This window comes from Malus sylvestris, chromosome 12 (genome assembly GCF_916048215.2).
Source record: "Malus sylvestris chromosome 12, drMalSylv7.2, whole genome shotgun sequence".
Taxonomy (NCBI): domain Eukaryota; kingdom Viridiplantae; phylum Streptophyta; class Magnoliopsida; order Rosales; family Rosaceae; genus Malus; species Malus sylvestris.
This window is the reverse complement of record NC_062271.1, coordinates 28,207,245-28,227,074: the sequence shown is the minus strand read 5'-3', so window position 1 is coordinate 28,227,074 and position 19,830 is coordinate 28,207,245. Positions and strand designations below refer to the sequence as shown.

The window sequence follows — 19,830 nt, the reverse complement described above, 5'->3', positions numbered from 1 at the left end:
CAGCTCCTTGCCTTGATCTCGATCTCGGTCTCAGTCAGATTTGGCGGTGGAAGGAAGCAGCTGTGCTGGAAGATGGAACAAAGATAGCAGATGAAGATGATCAGACGAAACAGGATGTGACTTCAGCTTTATCTTCCCTGTGGGCTTGTGAGGATTGTTTGAGATTTGGATCTTTTCTGACTCTGGGTTTTTGTGATTTTTCATATTCACGGCGGAGGTGAAAAAATGAAAGAGAACCGACATAACTTTTCGTATCGTTTCCTACAGACGGCGCCAAATGTTGATGCACAAAACCGGAGGTCTTGGAACAACGTAAATCCGATCGTGAATCTGCATGAAATGTGAATAACACAAGATGTATCGTGGTTCACCCCAAGGTTTGGGCTACGTCCACACTGAATATGTATTTATCTGAGGGAGAGAGAGAGAATGAGCTTTGTGATATGAGAGCTTTGAGAGGATGAAAAAGCCTTAAGAAATGGCATCCCCCTAATTGTGAGGGTGGGGAGTCCTTTTATAGAATAAGGACTCCTCACTTATTACATATTTGCCTCTTCCTTTATTACATAATTACATTTAAGTTCCCCGAGTATTTATACGAGGTCTAAATACGAGGCCCTAAAAGGGACTCTCTCACCACCATTAGAGAGAACCCATCACTTATGTATTGAGGAGAGAACCCTTATTATATAAAAGGGACTCTCTCACCACCATTAGAGAGCATCGCCGCCTACTGAGCAACCGTCTCGCCGCGAGCATCAACTCTAGCCCATCATTTATGTATTAAGGAACGAACCCTTATTCCATAAAAGGAACTCCCTCAACATCATTATAGAGCATTAACTCTAGCCCATCATTTATGTATTGAGGAACGAGCCCTTATTCTATAAAAGAGACTCCCTCAACATCATTAGAAAGCATTAACTCTAACCCATCATTCATGTATTGAGGAGTGAGCCCTTATTTTATAAAGGGGACTCCCTCACCTTCAAACGCCACAAGCCGAGCCAACCAAGGCAACATAAGCCATGAGCCGAGCAGCCTCGCAGCATGTGCTACTTCTAGTTGAGCATCATTTCAGATTAAGCACCTCCTCATATCGAGCATCAGTTCAAGACAACATCTAGTTACTTCGGCCCACACATGGATTGAATTTCAAGTCTCCAACCAAAAGACTCTCTTGACTGAAGACTTGGGGGACTACTGTTTATACCATATTTAGGGCCTCGTATTTAGACCTCGTATAAATACTCGGGGGACTTAAATGTAATTATGTAATAAATGAAGAGGCAAATATGTAATAAGTGAGGAGTCCTTATTCTATAAAAGGACCCATCACCCTCACAATTAGGGAGAGGCCATTTCTGGAGCTTTCTCACCCCTCTCAACGCTCTCACTCCTAGTGGACGTAGCCCAAACTTTAGGGTGAACCATGATACATCTTGTGTTATTTACATTACTTGCAGATTCACGGTCGGATTTACGTTGTTCCAAGACCTCCGGTTTTGTGCATCAACATTTGGCGCCGTCTGTGGGAATCGATACGAAAAGTTGTGTCGGTTCTCTTTCATTTTTTCACCTTCACCATAAATCTGCAGAAACCCAAAACCTGACCCTCCTTCCAGGCAATTTGAATCTAACCAATAATTTCCGTACACCCCCAACTCCCTTTCTCAGTATTTTTCTGTTTCTGAAAAATAAATATGAATCTTCGAATCCAGTTTGTTTCCAAATTGCATTTCAGACTCGACCGAGATCCTTTCCTTTCAACGTCCTCCCGACGCCTTTGTGCACCGAGAACGACGCTATTCTAGTTCTTGCCATCTGCCTCGCCAGGAACTCGTGCGGCGGGATCCGCATGCCTCCCTCCACGTCGTCATCGCCGTCTGCCTCGTCATCATTGCAACTTCGGTTCTCCCAGTACTCACCTCTCAGGATCTTGGAAAATGAGCGCCTGATCGAGAACAAGCGTCTGATCCGGTTCCCTGTGTTCTACATGGCGGTGGCCAAGCTGATCTCAGCGCTTATAATGTCTCGATCTGGGAAGCGTCTTCTTCCGGTGGTGAATACGTGACCTATGTTGGGAGGACTGCTCCGGTTCTTGAAAGGCCCCATTATCATGCTTCGTGAAGAGTATCCGAAGCTCTTGAGTGTGTTCACATTGAATCTTTTTAACAAGAAGATCACTTTCTTGATTGGTTCTGAGGTGTCTGCCCACTTCTTCAAGGCCTCGGAGGCTGATCTTAGCCAGCAGGAGGTATACCAGTTCAATGTGCCCACTTTCGGCCCTGGAGTTGTTTTCGATGTGGATTACACAGTGAGACAGGAGCAGTTTAGGTTCTTCACGGAGGCTCTCAGGGTAAATAAGCTTAAGGGATATGTGGATCAGATGGTTACAGAAGCAGAGGATTACTTTTTCCAAGTGGGGAGACAGTGGTGAGGTGGACTTAAAATATGAGCTGGAGCATCTGATTATATTGACCACCAGCAGATGCCTCTTGGGTCGTGAGCTACTTTTTCTTTTGTCGACCACATGGAAAAAGGCATACTTATGCTGCCAATGTGCAGACTTGTGGTGTTGCAATCAGGATGGGTTATCTTCAACAACCCACTTGGACAAAGGGAATAACTCTTCGCATGTGCTAGCATGCTTTGTCGCACTTATCCAACAAAAAGAAAAACCCTCAAACAGCTCAACCACCCCCACAAAAGTGAAAAGAAAATAAAAAGAAGCAGACATAATTGCGGTGGTGATGGCATATAGAAAAGGGAATTATGGGCATGACCCATTAAGCAGAGGGTCAGATTTATTTTTTAAATGATGTAATTTATTTTTCTTATCTTTCGAAGACATCTGTATAAACCCAGATCCCTTCCTTCCCCCCACCCTTCTACAACTCCCAAAATCCTCTCTTCTCCCCGCAACCCCCAAACCCATATCCCCCATCTTTATCTTCTTCCCTGTAACCCAGAAATGATAACCCCCCACCCGCGTCCCCCACCCCAAAACCAGAAACCCATAACACCTCGCCCCCCTCCACGCGCGACCCTCTCTGTGCACCCCCTAACCCGCGACCCTCCCTCCCTCGGCACCCTCCCTCTTTCTTTCTCTACACACCCTCCGAACCCAAATCCCCTTTCTTCCCCCTCTCTTCTCTGCAATCCCTTCCCACTATCCCTCACCCACCCGCCAACGATCTCACCCCCTAAGCGACCCACATACCTGTAACAACAAAAAGAAGAAGAAGAAGAAGAGGGAGGAAGAAGAAAAAAAAAACCCCCCCGGCCCTGCTGCGACCCACCTCCCCTGGGCTTTTTTTTTCTCCCTCTTCTGCTTCTTCTTCTTCTTGCAGGTTTTGGGGGGACGAGCTAGGGTTTTTTTTTTCTTTCCCTCCCTCTTCTTCTTCTTCTTCTTCTTGTTGCAGGTTTTTGGGTTCTAGGTTAGGGATAGGGATGTGGGTCGCTTGGGGGGAGGTCGCTAGGAGGTGGGTGAGGGATAGTGGGAAGGGATTGCAGAGAGGAGAAAGGGAAGAAAAGGGATCTGAGTTGGGGTTTTTATGTTTTTTTTTTAATTGGGTTAATATTATAATATTTTTAATGTATAAAAAATATTTTTTTCCACGTGGCAGCCACATTAGCACAAATGTGGTAGCCACGTCAGCATTTAACAGACTAATAGATGAAAATCTAACGGATGTGTTATTTTGAAATAAAATGGTACTTGATGTATGAAAGTGAAATGTTTTAAAGTTGTTGTATGGGGTTGTAATTTACCCTCAAACCTGAGGGGTTATTATGTAATTTATCCTAAAAAAATAAAAAAAAAACAGGAGGAAGAGTGTACCAGGTTGAGTAGCAAGCTTTGTGGTTCGGCAAAGCTCGGCGAGAAGCTGTTGTTTCTGACATCCGAATGGCCCTGGATGCTGTTATTCGCCGCCATGTACCAGTCATCTTCAACCTCCAGCATAGATTTGAAGGTGGACAGAGAAGAACCCATCTCGTTTTGTTCTCGGTGATGTCGGGGGCAGCTGCGGCGGAGGTTGTAGTCCAGGAAACAAGAAACTATGTCCTCCCTGTCGTCCATCCAAACACAACCGTTCAGCCTCGGCAGCATTCTGAAACGGATTTTCCTTTCCCGGTTTTTCTCGGGAAAGTGACGGAATCAGCAGAAACCGAAATGGTCGGTTGAGATAGAGAGAAATACAAAAGTTAGAGAGCTTTTAAGGGAGGAAGAAATGGAGGTAGCAGAAGGAAAATGGCATAGCTTTATGGCAAGTCTAAGAAAACTACACAACTTTAACAACTAAACAGGGTAATCAGCTTAAAAACGGGTGAACGAATAAACGAGTATACGATTACAGTTAAACAGATACACAGTTATGGTTAAATGAGTATGCAGATATGGATATGGTTAATCGTTTATAAACGATTATGAGTATGGGTATAACCGTTTAGGCTTACCCAAGGATAAACGGTTATGCGGGTAATATTACCTCTTTTAGGGACGAATGTGACTTATGACGATTCAATGAACTCGCCAAACATCGTCTGGCTGGCTCCATTGCCAAGCAATTCAACTAAAGCTGGGCAGCACCATGTAACTTCGCATAACCAGTTTAAAGAAACTAGCTTCAGTGGTTATCGTAAAGTTATGTAATGCAGCTTGTCGATTTTCAGGTGTTGTTGTAGCGCTCGATGCCCGTCCAGACGGAATCATATATCGATATCTCATGACCGAATATGTAAATACGCAAGGGCTACATGCGAAGGTGCGAAGATTTAACTTATGAGATGCCAAGTTCCAGAAGATTACGAAAAACAATCTTTCATTCGTCATCAGATGATCTTGGGGAAGTTGCAGTTGATGTCAACTACTTGGATGTGTCGACTGCGGAATCAACGTTCCAGATTTTCATTTGCCGATGCTCTTTTCAAGGTTCTTAATCTTACCACATACTTTCCTTTGGTCGCCTTGTCTGTTCTACAGTGCTAAGTAACCATGTCTCACTTTGCTTTGTTCTGTACAACATTATACTATAAGTTTTCCTTCCTCGTCTTCTTTTCATCGGGACAGAGGCATACAAGAAATTGTTTTGGAGTAATACTATTTTCAAGCAGTCATTTCAATAGTACCTTGGTTTCAACGCTTTTGGTTAACTTGCTTGTGTAGTAAGAAATCCCTTTAACGAGAGTTCGATTCTTTCCTCGCCTTCGGTGTCTGCTTAAAGCAAATGCTAAACTTTAAAAGTGCAAGTTCGAGATTTTGTTCACATAAAATTTATAAGTCATGCAACAATCACTCTTCGATGGCGAAGTGAAGTGTTTTATTTTCATGAAAAGCACTTTTAATTTTTTGTTAAAAGTTTTAGAAGTGATTTGTAGTCTTTTTCACGAGAGAAAAACTTACATGAAATGAGTTCACTGCGTTTTATTCAAATAAAACAATGACATATGTAAGTTTCTCAACACATAAATTTTGTTATTGAATTAAGATCTCACGCGACAATAAATTCGTTTATATAAGTTGCTCTCATCTCACAGTCACACCCAAATGCGTTGTAATTCAAATTTAAAATTACATTTCACCACCGGAAAGTCAAGTAATCCAACAACACGGGTCGGGTCCGGGTTCTATCCGGACTCCCAGCCTAAACCACGGCATAAAAGAGGAGAAAAAACCCAGGTCTATTCGGATTCACCGGTCCACCATTTTTCTCGCGCATTTTTTCACTTTCCTAGCCACCAAACACATAAAAAATCTCCAGTCACCTGATCGAAATCCGTTCAGTGTTTCGTCGGCAAGATTTAATTTTCGAGGTAATTAATTAACTTCTCTTCTCTCTCAATTTTCTCAGCAACCAAACACAAACTTGCACTTTAAATTAGCTGAGTGACATTTTTTTATTGCTGTGATCTTGAATTGCATAGACCCACGACTTTGATTTGGGAAATTTTTGTTCCATTACCGAGTTTTAATCCCACAAGGATTACTCAGAATCTCACAATACTTATTCCACAAGGAAACCAAATAAGTTAAGGCTTTTGACTAAGACTTTTCCATATCAATCTTAGACACAAGAACTGATTCCTTCCATAATTCATACTCATAAATTTACAATCAGCTCTCTAACGGTTACATAGCAGTGGGAAGGTTCCTATGAGCACAGCCAAGTTAACACTCTAATTTACTTAGGAACCAAAGAATTGCTGGTTTGTCATGGACGTGATTGCCTTTTGTGCTTAAATTTGGAGAAAAATTGCAACTTTTGTGTAGCATGTTGATAAATTGTTGCAGACGGAACTGGGATTATGACGAATATAAGCAGTGTCTGGATTGTCTTGCTGTTTTCTGTACACTAGTTGTAACTGCAGGATGTTTAGTTTAATATGTATCAGGCACTTGATCAAGGGCGGAGCCAAGTACAAGGCTCCACTGGGCTATAATAGCATAGGGAGAGTTTGGTTCTTCAAGCTTAAAAATATTAATTTTTGGTTTAGTTTATGATTTTTTTATTGTCATATTTCACTTAACGAATGATTTTTTTTTTATTAGTAATACTGTTTTTAAGAATAGTAAGAGCTAATAGATGTTAAATAAACTCATCACTTTAATCAATATTATGTTTAATAGTAATACATTAAAACTTTCATACCACAAATGGTTCCTTATTTTATTCACTTGAAAGCTTTGAAGGCTAGAAACCTAGAAAACATAGCATAAAATTCTTGCTTCAAATTACTACATTCAAGTTTTTACTATTATATAACTTTATGTAGGCAACATAGGATTAAAAATTTGATTTCGTAGTTATAATTTTAGCTTAGCCCACCCATCGAATAATTTCTGGCTACACCATTGCACTTGATGTTGAAGGATCGAAAGAGGACCAATGCGAGCTTACTAGTGTTGAATATATCATTCTAAAATAGTTAGTTAGACAGTTGAGAATGTGGCTATATAAACTGTAGTCTCATAGTTGTAAAGAGATTAATTCAATATCAATACAATCAATTGTTTCTTTCTCTAAACTCTCTCTCTCTCTCTCAAACTCTCTGTTCATCCATTTCTCTTAATCTTTCTTCTTGATTTTCTCTTCAATTCTAAACACTACAATGTAGTTAACATGGTATCAGAGCCACCAGGCTTGCGCCATTGATTCTGGTGGTTCCGTATTTTCTTTTAGATTTCTTTTTCTAGTTTTATTTTCTCTTCAGATTTTCTTGAATTTTTCGTCTAAGTTCTTTGGTGTTTCCTTCTTCTCTCTGATCCCTGAATCGGAGAAGGAAGCAGAATCAAGTTCTTACTCAGTTTTTTCTTTGTGGATGCGAATCGACTGAAAAACGTCGTCACTGACCTCACTGATTTCAACTGGGTTTTGGTCGGTAACAACAAGAATTTGGTCGGAGCTGGAGTTGTAGGGGTCGGATTCTCAACTTCTTGGCGGTTGATTGTGCTCTTGAGAGGCGAGGAAGGCAAGATTGGCCGGGTGAAACGAACGACGTCAATGCCGTGATAATCTTTTCCAGCAGCAGCGGCAGCACCGATCAGAGTCGCACTCTCGCCGAGATGCGAGTCCTCCTCTCTGATCCTCAAGATCTGGCTGTGCCGCACGCACCCCGTCTTCTTCCGATCGAAGCATTGCACAGACTCGATAGCTGGGGCCGCCATGGTGTTGCTCTCTAGGGTTTGGGGTCTTCTTCGTCGTCCCCCGCCACTATCGCCCCACCGACCTCGGCGACTCTGTCTCTTTCGACGATCCCGCGCTGTCCTCCTCCTGGTCCTCCGTACACAGATTGCGCAGTGGCGTTGTTGTTAGGGATTTTGTTTTGGTCCAGGTGTTTCCCAAAATCTTCTGCTTCTTGTTCGCTGCAGTCCAGAGTTGCATAGTTGGTGTTTGATGAATTGCTGCACATATCAACTGTTTGTGTAATTGTCTCAATGAAGAATTCTGTGTTAATTCGTGTATTAAGGCCGATTGCCAAGAGTGTCTTAGTTCAAGATTCTTTTCTAGTTCGGGTACAGATTCAAGGTTCGCAGAATTGTCAGGTTCGAAGAATTGTCAGGTTCGTTCATATCTTGCACTCCATGTGTTTAATGGAGTATCGCAGTCAAAGTTTTTTGCTTCACGATTGGCGTACCTAAACATGGGACATTGGGTTATTTTTACTTGGCTCCATTGATTGGTTTGCTTCAATCTCAAACTGGGAAGTCCCAGTTGAGATTGAGGGGGGATGTTGAATATATCATTCTAAAATAGTTAGTTAGACAGTTGAGAATGTGGCTATATAAACTGTAGTCTCATAGTTGTAAAGAGATTAATTCAGTATCAATACAATCAATTGTTTCTTTCTCTAAACTCTCTCTCTCTCTCTCTCTCTCAAACTCTCTGTTCATCCATTTCTCTTAATCTTTCTTCTTGATTTTCTCTTCAATTCTAAACACTACAATGTAGTTAACAACTAGAACCCCATATGGGAAACGATTCATAAGTGGGGTTTGCATCGAAAAGAATGGAACTTCAACTTCTGTCTTTCATAGTGACTAATCAAAAAATAGAAAAATTAATGAAGAAATAAGCTAAAGTGAAAACCTCCTTTTAGGATTACTAACTTGTTCCTCAAATTTTTAGTTCCTCAGTCAGATCAACCAATTATAATTGGTGATATAATATCGTTCTACGTACTTTGTAGCGAAACACTTATGTTTCACCTGTTGTTCTAATATCACCTCTTTTAGGGTCGAATGTGACTTATGACGATTCAATGAACTTGCTAAACACCGTCTGGCTGGCTCCATTGCCAAGCAATTCAACTAAAGCTTGGGCAGCACCAGGTAACTTCGCCTAACCAATTTAAAGAAATTAGCTTCAGTGGTTATCATACAGTTATGTAATGCCGCTTGTTGATTTTCAGGTGTCTGGATGCCCGTCCAGACGGAATCATATATCAATATCTCATAACCGAATATGTAAATACGCAAGGGCTACATGCGAAGGTGCGAAGATTTAACTTATGAAATGCCAAGTTCCAGAAGATTACGAAAAACAATCTTTCATTCGTCGTCAGATGATCTTGGGGAAGTTGCAGTTGATGTCAACTACTTGGATGTGTCGAATGCGGAATCAACGTTCCAGATTTTCATTTGCCGATGCTCTTTTCAAGGTTCTTAATCTTACCACATGCTTTCCTTTGGTCGCCTTGTCTGTTCTACAGTACCAAGTAACCGTGTCTCACTTTGCTTTGTTCTGTACAGCATTATACTATAAGTTTTCCTTGGTCGTCTTCTTTTCATCGGGATAGCTCTAGCGAGGCATGCAAGAAATTGTTTTGGTATATTTCAGAAAATAAGATCCGAGTTTACGCAAGAGATTGCTTTAATTTCTTCCAGGAGCAGATTGCGAGGCATGCAACCCGACTTTGCTGCTGTTGGTGTACTACTATTTTAAAGCAGTCATTTCAATAGTACCCTGCTTTCAACGCTTTTGGTTTACTTGCTTGTGTAGTAAGAAATCCCTTAAAAGTGCAGCATTTTACCATTGTGCAAGTAACGAGAGTTCGACTTCTTCGAATCATGCTGAGATTCTCGCTCTGCATGAGGCATCATATGAGTGCTTTTGGTTGAGAGTAGTCATGGAACATATTTGAAGCACTAATGGTCTTACTTCCGTCGTCAACCTTCCTACGACCATCTGTGAAGACAATGCAGCATGTATTGAGTAGTTAAAAAAGGGATACATCAAGAGAGACAACACCAAGAACATAGCGCTGAAATTCTTTTATTCTCACCAGCAATAACAACATCAGAACATTGAAGTCAAGCAAATCCGTTCTTAGGATAATCTGGCCGATCTCTTTACTAAGTCATTGCCCAAGTCTACTTTTCAGAAGCTCGTCCAAGGAATCGGTATGCGTAAATTTTCTAAGTTGAATTGCTTGTAGTTCTCTTATTTGGAAGTTATATCTAACTTAGGGGGAGTATGCAGAAGCATACTCACTTGATCTTAATGTACTTTTTTCCTACAATTAGGAATTTTTCCCACTGGATTTTTGCTACCTAACGAGGTTTTGATGAGGCACCCTTCATGGAATGATCATACTCCGTTGAGTTCACTACTTTTGTCCTATTTGAAGTTTGTTTTAGACATTATGCATACTTCTCACTTTTCTCCTTAGTCTATGAGTTTTTACCTACCTTAGGTTTTACCATAGCGAGGTTTTTATGAGTTTTACTATCAATGCATACTTTCCTTTAAATTTGAGACTCGCATTCACCCGTTGTGCCCACGACTTCATCAACTGTTCTAGCTCATCTACTAAATACCTGATGCGAAGTTTTGTTTAAGTATTTACATAGTCAAGAGGAAGTGTTGCAGTCTTATTAGATTATGAATGTGATTGTATAGTATATCTAGGGATATCTTGATTATTCCCTTTAGTAGTTAATATCCTATTATAGTTGTAATCCTATAAGGGTAAGAATTTAACCTATCCTACTAGTAGAAATGTTCAATAAGTCATCAAGTGACTAAAAAGAATGTATATCCTACTAGTAGAAATGTTCAATAAGTCATCAAGTGACTAAAAAGAATGTATGGTTACTTACCTTTGGGTTATTCATGGTGGATAATAAATGAGCGTACGTTTAATGTTTTAATATCAACCCTTAATATCAAATTCAAGGATGGATGACCATAATTTATTGGTTATCAAGTGACCCAAAGAACAGAATTTCAATGTATTGCTACATTGCCTTGTGGGATTCTTTAAACTAAATTGTTTAGATTAGTAATGAAGAACTATTACGTGATGAATTTGAGACATTGATACTCATTTCATGCGAGTCTCTCACCCTCGGTAGAGTGTGATGGCACCAGGTCTCCAACCGTCATAATTGCAGAGAGGAATGTACAAATAGAGGGGACCATCACTTCCCCATGTGATCTTCAGAAGCCAAAAGCAAAACATCAAGAAAGTGAAAAATAATAAGATCTTGATGAGTGCGAAATTATGGGATGTTTTCAAGTTGGTTAGTGACTGCTTGTCCCTCTCTCATACTGTACAGCAGGAAGTTTGGGGTCAGGCGCAGAGGATGAGCCATTAACATGAGAAAAAAGATCATGATCAATAAAAAAAGGGACGCATCTGACACGTCCAATTGAGAAAATTGATCTTTGTAAGCTTGAAAAAGTGAGCCACATTAGGTCCGGAAGGAAGAGATGGAGCGGAAGAGAGAGAGGAAGCCGTTGCCATGGGAGAAGGAGAGAGAAAAAAATTTAGGTTAATACCATTTAGAAATAATAATTCCATTCATAGCACAATATATATACAAGCGTGTGTACCAGACAATTAAAAATCTCTACAAATCAGAAATACAATCAAAATCAAATTACAATATTAATTTCTAAACCTTAAGAGATATTATTTCCTTAGACAATATTCCTTCTCTAAGTAGCTACCATCCTGCATCAAAGACAACAAACACTTCTAATTTACATAGCAGATGGATTATTTACCATAACTAAGCGACACTCTTGAATTACCAACCCAGTAGAGATCAGAAAGCGTCATTGACCTAGTTCATTACCCCAGCCCTAATTGCAACATGCATACAGGGTGTCTCGCCTAGTTAATTATTCTCTCAAGCACACACACCGCGGTGGAGTAATCACACTGGTTGTAAATCAATCTCTTGAAAACGCATTGGATCGTTACATGAAAAGGAGCCAGTGGCGATCATGTTCTTGAGACCTGATTTTGTCCTGAAGTATTGAGGCCGCAACCTCTTCACCACCCAAATGAGAAACCGAATAGTGTGAAGTACACCGACTATGACCAGGAACGCAACCCAAGTATAAAAGCAATTCTTGCAAATGATTCTATATGAATCGAAAATGCCGTTAACAGGGATGATCAAGAGCAGCACTTGTAGGTAGGTGAGTGCCAGGAATGTAAGGGTGACGCACATGGACATCGATAAGAGCCACATGCACAACCGATTGTGGAGAGGAAATCCACTAATGAGCAAAAGTGTGACACACAAAGAAGCAAGGAACGAGGTGGTATTGTATTTAATGAAAGTGACGAAGTCGTCTTCCCAAACGTAGCCTAACACTGCAGTTCCAGCAGTACATATATTCTCTGCAGTGCAACCAGCTTCGGTAGAGTTGGTAACATCATTTTGCCAAACACCACCAGGTGGGTTAACTACGGCTTGAAAAGTCATGGTCGAGATCATCGTAGCCACAACCATCAGCATGCCACGTGTCTCGACCAACCAATCACCCGGATATCTCAACCATTTCATCAATTTTATCCCCCACCGCCTTGCTGGCTTTGATCCCTTTTCCGATGATGCTCCTTGTTTGTGAAGCTTCTCTTTCTTCTTTACCCTTCTTGGATTTGGTGATACAACAGCAGCAGGGTCAACATCTGAGTTAGGCTTATCATTTTCATCATTTTCTCTTCTGATTAATCCGGCGTCTATCAGAATCTGTTGAATTTCTAAGCTTCTGCTAAAGTCCTCTCTTGCAATGCTGCTGTACTCTAAGATATCTAACATGGTCAGAGACATCCCATTCATTCCAATTGCTTCTGCTCTTATAGCATCAACGGAAAGCAGGTAACGTATAGTCTGTAAATAATACATACAGTTTATTAATTTGGTGGAAATTATGCTCCTAGGGGAACAAACAATAGAAACGCACACATAAATTTGGGTTAATCTCAATTTACTATTCTGTATTTTATGTTGTGCTAGGATAGCACCAAACCCGTTGGAACCAACTCAAGCTAACCCACAGAAAATATATCAAATGAAATGCAAGAACAAAATATAAAAGAACACCAAGATTTTAACGAGGTTCCTCAACAGTCAGTATAACTGGAGTACGTCATCGGAGCAGTAGGAGCTCACCCAATAATCCATTATCAACCAAATAGGAGTTTACAAAGTATTGGCAAGCTCACAACCCAAAAACCCCAATACAACCAATAGCTCTCACACACCAAAGAAACAAATATATCAAGAAATATAGTGATTAATTTCTTCTCTATACAAAGCTTAAAGCTATTACAACAACAATTACCTTGATGGATGATTACTAACCAAAGAGAGGAGCATTTTCTTCTTCTCTTCAAAGAGGGGCCATAGCACTTCTATTTTTTCTTCTCTGTTTTTCTGGTGCACTCTACAACTACAATCATAAATGCTTTCTATTTTTTGCACCTTTTTCAACTCTCGTTCCATTTCTCTCATTTCAAAGGCAACAAGTGAGGGGACAAAAGCTGAATTTTCTACTTTTGAAAAAAGCCAAAGTAAAAGGAAACATAATCATTTGTCTCCTTATAATGATGTTCTCATATCATTATGTCTTTCATTTTTTTCTTACATGCAGCGAAATTTTTTTGACCACTTGGTCACCAATTCAACATTTTCTTGCTTTTTAACATTTTATACATCAATTTTTTTTTCTAGTTTGGTACTTAATTAAAGTTATAATTATGGGACTCTTTCAGAGACACGTTAAGTTTTTCATTAGAACGACATGGGGCTCATGTTGACAATGAATAAGCGCCACGTGTCAATATAAGCCCACATGAAAGTTAAAAATTTTAAAAATAATAAATAATAAATAATAAAATAATAAAAAATAAAAAACTGAAAACCTAAAAACCTAAAAACCTAAAAGGGTAAAGATCATTTAAAAGAAAAAGGAGGTCGTGCAGCTGACCATGAAGGTCTCCAACGACCACCACGGCAGATTCCAGGCCTAACTGATCGACGTTGGCTTCTTTGTGGAGGATCTTGGATGTGCAGAGGACCAAGCTATCGAAACCTCTACGGGAAACACGTCTGGTAATTCGGTCGGGTCCAGATTTCGAGATGCCCATAAAAAACAAACATGAGGTTCCTAACCCATTCGAGACTAAGCTTTCCGCCGGCCGGCCAGCCAACTGAGGTTTTTGGATTAGGCCATGGCGACGATGGGTTGTCTTCGGATTCGGAGTTGGTGACGGCGGAAGACGCCGAATCGATGACCGGTAACGATTCTACTGCTAATACTTCTTGCAATTTTTTGAGACGCAGATGGACAGGGAAGTGAACCCATATGCAGCACAAAAAGGGAGTGGATTCATTCCACTGCCGCCCCATGTGCAGTCGAAGGGAGGGAGATAGAGGCTCAATGTTGATCAGATAACTTAGTTTTTAATTTTTTTAATATTTTAGTTTTTTTTTAATTATTTTTGACATGTGCCACTCGTAGGTGCTATGTCATTAACGGAGATTCTACCGCAACCTTAATAAACATATAAAAGTGTCACAGAATTATGATTTTAGATATTAAATTAAGACGAAAAAATTTCTTTATCCCCATAAACTATATATAAAGGGGAACAAACAAAAGAAAATTTACACGTGAACATATATTAATTAATATGGTAAAAACCTAAGAATATCCAATATAGAAAATGGAAATATATATACGTACCTTAATTTGCCTTAGCATCAATGCTAAGTGCAGGATGATCACACCACCATCACAGCCGGTTCTTGAGTTGAGGAACTCACCATTGTTGTCGTCTCTTGTAATCAACACTTTCAAGCACTCTAACTGGTTGTGTTTAATACACAAGTGCAAAACTGTTTCTTTCGATCCGTTTTCAACTTTGACATAAATGGACTCAGGATTCTTATCAATCAACTTCTGGAGCACCTCAACTTCTCCTCTCATGGCTGCATAGTGAAGTGGGATTCTTCCATTTTCATCAAAATGCAAGCACGCATCAGCATACACAGATAACAAAGCTTCGACCGTGTCCTTGTGGCCCTCGGCAGAAGCCAAGTGCAGGGGCGTGCGTCTGTCGGCATCCACCCGCTCTGCAAGTTTGGGATTGTGAGTGCAAAGGGCTTTGGTAAATTCAGCGTGGCCGAGCAAAGCTGAAACGTGCAAGGGCTTTCCGGTTTCGCCAGCCTGCAGAGATATTCTCCTTAGAATTTCTGGGTCATTTTTAATCAAAATATTTAAGTATTCTACACCCCCAGTCCGTGATGCCTTGTACACTTCATCTTCATCATGCCGTGTGATCTCCATTGTGTTTTTTCCCTCTCTTTATGAACTTTGCTTCACTTACAAAATTTTTTAAAGAGCAATGATCTATAATAGCGAACAAGACTCCTTTTTGGTTGTCAGAAGAGCACTTCTAACCCTGTCGTAAAACAATTTTATAAACACCCTGCCTAAGGAGATTACTTTAAGGTGATTCGTGTATATCCATAGACTTATTCTAACCGTTGAAGCTTGTGTGGAGCTCTCAAATTATTGACGACCAAGACCAGTCCCCTGCATGTTAGTGGCCAACATCTTATTTGTAATGTAGCAAAAAATTGTATAGTGCCGGAGAAATTTGTATGGACAACAATACACTTTGAAGTACCTAAGAAATCGTGTTGATAAGGGTGGGCACTCGTGGAATCGAAATGTTAACAATACACCGACAATAATTATGTTGATTATAAATAGGTCAATCATGTATTATGATACTCAAATGCATTGAAAATAGAATGAACTAACAAAATCTACCACTACAACTGACACTAGCCACTAGGGATGGGCAAAGTAACCATAGGCACGAATAACCACGGTTATCCACCCATTTAAAACTCATGGTTACGGTTATGAGCTATTTACCCATAAAATTTAAATTGGTAGTTATAGATATTACCTGTGGTTATAAACGGTTATCCATTTACCGTTTATTTTAAGTTGTATTTTACATCGGAATGTCCCTGGATGCTATTATTTGCCGCCATGTACCAGTCATCTTCAACCTCCAACATAGATTTGAAGGAAAATTAATGAAAATAGCTTGAAAACTTTAAGTTTTAACGATAATGACAAAATAAATGGTAAAGTGAATAGTATCAGGTTTGACTTTTTGGTATAAAAATATGATTTTTCGTTAAAGTAAAGAGTCATGCGGGCTTTTCGTTAAAATTCCCTAGATTTGAAGGTGGACAGAGAAACCCATCTCGTTTTGTTCTCGGTGATGTTGGGGGCAGCCGCGGCGGAGGTTGTAGTCCAGGAAACAAGAGTTATGTCCTCCCTGTCGTCCAACAAAACACAACCGTTCAGCCTCGGCAGCATTCTGAAACGGATTTTCCTTTCCCGGTTTTTCTCGGGAAAGTGACGGAATCAGCAGAAACCGAAGTGGTCGGTTGAGATAGAGAGAAATACAAAGTGAGAGAGCTTTTAAGGGAGGAAGAAATGGAGGTAGCAGAAGGAAAATGGCATAGCTTTATGGCAAGTTTAAGTAAACTACACAACTTTAACAACTAAACAGGGTAAACGGCTGGAAAAGGGGCGAACGAATAAACGGGTATACGATTACAGTTAAACGGATACACAGTTATGGTTAAATGGGTACGCAGATATGAGTATGATTAATCGTTTATAAACGATTATGGGTATAAGTATAACCGTTTAGGCTTACCCAATGGATAAGCGGTTATGCGGGTAATATTACCTCTTTTAGGGTCAAATGTGACTTATTACGATTCAATGAACTCGCCATACATCGTCTGGCTGGCTCCATTTCCAAGCAATTCAACTAAAGCTTGGACAGCACCAGGTAACTTCACCTAACCAGTTTAAAGAAATTAGCTTCAGTGGTTATCATACAGTTATGTAATGCCGCTTGTTGATTTTCAGGTGTTCTTGTAGCGCTGGATGCCCTTCCAGACGGAATCATATATCGATATCTCATAACCGAATATGTAAATACGCAAGGGCTACATGCGAAGGTGCGAAGATTTAACTTATGAAATGCCAAGTTCCAGAAGATTACGAAAAACAATCTTTCATTCGTCGTCAGATGATTTTGGGGAAGTTGCAGTTGATGTCAACTACTTGGATGTGTCGAATGCGGAATCAACGTTCCAGATTTTCATTTGCCGATGCTCTTTTCAAGGTTCTTAATCTTACCACATGCTTTCCTTTGGTCGCCTCGTCTGTTCTACAGTGCCAAGTAACCATGTCTCACTTTGCTTTCTTCTGTACAGCATTATACCATAAGTTTTCCTTGGTCGTCTTCGTCTTCTTTTCATCGGGATAGCGCTAACGAGGCATGCAAGAAATTGTTTAGGTATAATTTCAGAGAGTAAGATCCGAGTTTACGCAAGAGATTGCTTTGGTTTCTTCCGGTGGCAGATTGCAAGGCATGCAACCCGAATTTGCCACCGTTGGAGTAGTACTATTTTCAAGCAGTCATTTCAATAGTACCCTGGTTTGAACGCTTTTGGTTTACTTGCTTGTGTAGTAAGAAATCCCTTAAAAGTGCAGCATTTTACCGATGTGCAAGTAACGAGAGTTCGACTCTTGCCTCGCCCTCGGTGTCTGCTTAAAGCAAATGCTATACTTTAAAAGTGCAAGTTCCATAAAATTTAGAAGTCATGCAACAATCACTCTTCGATGGCAAAGTAAAGTGTTTTATTTTCATGAAAAGAACTTTTAATTTTTGGTTTAAAGCTTTAGAAGTGATTTCAGCCTCTTTCACAAGAGAAAAACTTACATGAAATGAGTTCATTGAGTTTTATTCAAATAAAACAATGATATATGTAAGTTTCTCAACACATAAATTTTATTATTGAATTGAGATATCACGTGACAATGAACTCGTTTCATATAAGTTGTTATCGTTTCTCAAACACACCCAAGTGCGTTGTAATTCAAATGAAAATCACATTTCACCGCCGGAAAGTCAAGTAATCCAACAACACGGGTCGGGTCCGGGTTCTATCCGGACTCCCAGCCTAAACCCCGGCATAAAAAAGGAGAAAAAACCCAGAAGGGTTTATTCGGATTCACCAGTCCACCATTTTTCTCGCCCATTTTTGCACTTTCCTAGTCACCAAACACATCAAAAATCTCCAGTCACCTGATCGAAATCCGTTTAGTGTTTCGTCGGCAAGATACAATTTTCGAGGTAATTAGTTAACTTTCTCTTCTCTCTCAATTTTCTCAGCAACCAAACACAAACTTGCACTTTAAATTAGCTGAGCGACATTTTTTTATTGCTGTGTTCTTGAATTGCATAGACCCACGACTTTGATTTGGGAAATTTTCGTTTTTTCTTACTCGGGTGCTCTTTTTTTTTCCGATTTGTTTAATTGTGATGCAGAATTTGGTGTTCTAGGGCTTGATTTTGGGATAATTGTCTATTTATTTGCCCCAATAATTTCTTTTTTGGTGAAATTTCCAAATTTAATATTTTTCTGCATAACTTTTAGAAAGCATTGGATGAAATTATGGATTGAAGAAATGTTTTGTTTATGGTGTTGGCCGATGATAAGTGGGATTAGGCATTGATGCACTTGATTAAGTTTTAAACTTTTCCATTACCACCATATTTTGTGGTTAATTTTCTAGTGGATTTCTATTTACCAGTGTTTTCTTTGGTTGGCGTACGACGTTCAAATTCAAGGTTGTGCAAGCTCTAAAGTGAACTGGTTTACAGTCATGGCCTCCGAGGAGCCAAGGGACCCGTTCAAAGGGGTGGATTGGAAAGCTGTTGGCAATGACATGCAGAAGGACCCCGGTGTTAAACCGGGGATTAAGAAGCGGCTTCCCAGGAAGATTAGGCAGATTCCGGATTGCTATTTTCTTCCTCGAAGATCCCTACCCTATAACATTGCGTTTTTTGGAGCGTGCATTGCTGGTGGAATTGGTGCTGGCATGCTGTTGGAGGTCTGGATAAACAAGAAAGTTAGAGGTATGCCCTGTAATTCCGATGTCGGTTTTCTTTCCTTAAGGTAGGGGTTCGACCTCTAGGGCCGAAAACAAGTGTAGGATTGAACGCCTCGTGTTCTGCATAGTGATCACAAGTTCTGGTCTGGTCAAGACAACTATAATTTCCACCTTTGCAAGTTTAGTAATGCTTTTGGTTATCTGCAATGCTAACATTAGACACTGTATCTTTGAGCCTTTTCCATGATGCGGAATTATGCACTTACGGGTTCTTGGTTTGTATTGGACATCTGAACGTTAGGAAATCACGAACGATGTTAAAGTAAGAAATATGTGATCAGACTGCTGACATTCACGGCATTGTTTGTTGTAATACATTACCAAGACATGTACAAGCATTTTTTGTTGTATATACGAACACGTTCGATCTCTTTTGATCTGTGCTATCAGTTTTGGCTAATCTTGGTTGTTCTGAACTGGCTTATACATTTCTGATTGTTTAAAGTTCCTTACTTTGGTTTTTAATCATTTCATTTCGTTTATAGAGCTTATGCTAATATGTTCCTGATTCGGTGTTGCAGAGGATGGAGGCGTTGTATGGGAGTTTGACAAAAAATAGCCTTAGATGGATGGAATTGTGAATCGTAGGCTGTAAAGACATCGGAATTCGGTTTCTACGCTGAGCGGCTGATGTTTGCTCGACATTTTTGTGTCATGACTAATGAGCGTACGATGTTGTTCTCACATCTTCTTACGGTTTGTTTTACACAATGTTCTGCATACAAGGATTCAGATTTATATAACGTCGAACGAACTGAGGGGCAATATACTTGGGCCTGAAATGGGCCGAGTCTTAGGTTTGTTTGATGCTGGACACCCCCAAGCACTAGGCGGAAAGCCGTTTGTGAGTTTGCCCCATGTTTTGGCTATGACTCTTTCGCTCATGTACTAGTTGATCTAGCGACACAATCTCAAATTGATTCTGTAAGCATTCGCTCATGGACTAGTCGATTTAGCAACACAATCTCAATTTGATTAAACGATTCTGAGTTCAAATCTTTTCATATTATTTGATTGATTAGAAAAT

General features: G+C 40.0%; 2 protein-coding genes and 1 pseudogene across 7 annotated transcripts; 2 read left to right on the top strand and 1 right to left on the bottom strand.

The window, feature by feature from the left end:
• The first annotated feature begins 2,077 nt into the window (after positions 1–2,077).
• LOC126592330 (sterol 14-demethylase-like) lies at positions 2,078–2,726 on the top strand (annotated as a pseudogene).
• A 2,962-nt stretch (positions 2,727–5,688) lies between these two features.
• LOC126594496 (uncharacterized) lies at positions 5,689–19,799 on the top strand. 6 transcript variants are annotated; one of them, XM_050260848.1, is made up of 3 exons: positions 5,689–5,817; positions 18,514–18,768; positions 19,325–19,799. In XM_050260848.1, the coding sequence occupies exons 2-3, from the start codon at positions 18,516–18,518 to the stop codon at positions 19,360–19,362; spliced, it is 291 nt and encodes a 96-aa protein (XP_050116805.1). In that variant the 5' UTR covers positions 5,689–5,817; positions 18,514–18,515; the 3' UTR covers positions 19,363–19,799. The 6 variants fall into 6 exon arrangements, with proteins under 6 accessions (XP_050116805.1, XP_050116803.1, XP_050116801.1 ...); XM_050260846.1 differs by having other exon boundaries at positions 5,694–5,817; positions 18,481–18,768; XM_050260844.1 differs by having other exon boundaries at positions 5,698–5,817; positions 18,444–18,768.
• LOC126594466 (ankyrin repeat-containing protein ITN1-like) lies at positions 11,288–15,235 on the bottom strand. The gene is made up of 2 exons (XM_050260802.1): positions 14,490–15,235; positions 11,288–12,631 (listed from the first exon to the last, which is right to left on the bottom strand). Exons 1-2 carry the CDS (start codon positions 15,090–15,092, stop codon positions 11,666–11,668), a joined length of 1,569 nt encoding a protein of 522 aa, XP_050116759.1. The 5' UTR covers positions 15,093–15,235; the 3' UTR covers positions 11,288–11,665.
• Positions 19,800–19,830: the final 31 nt, after the last annotated feature.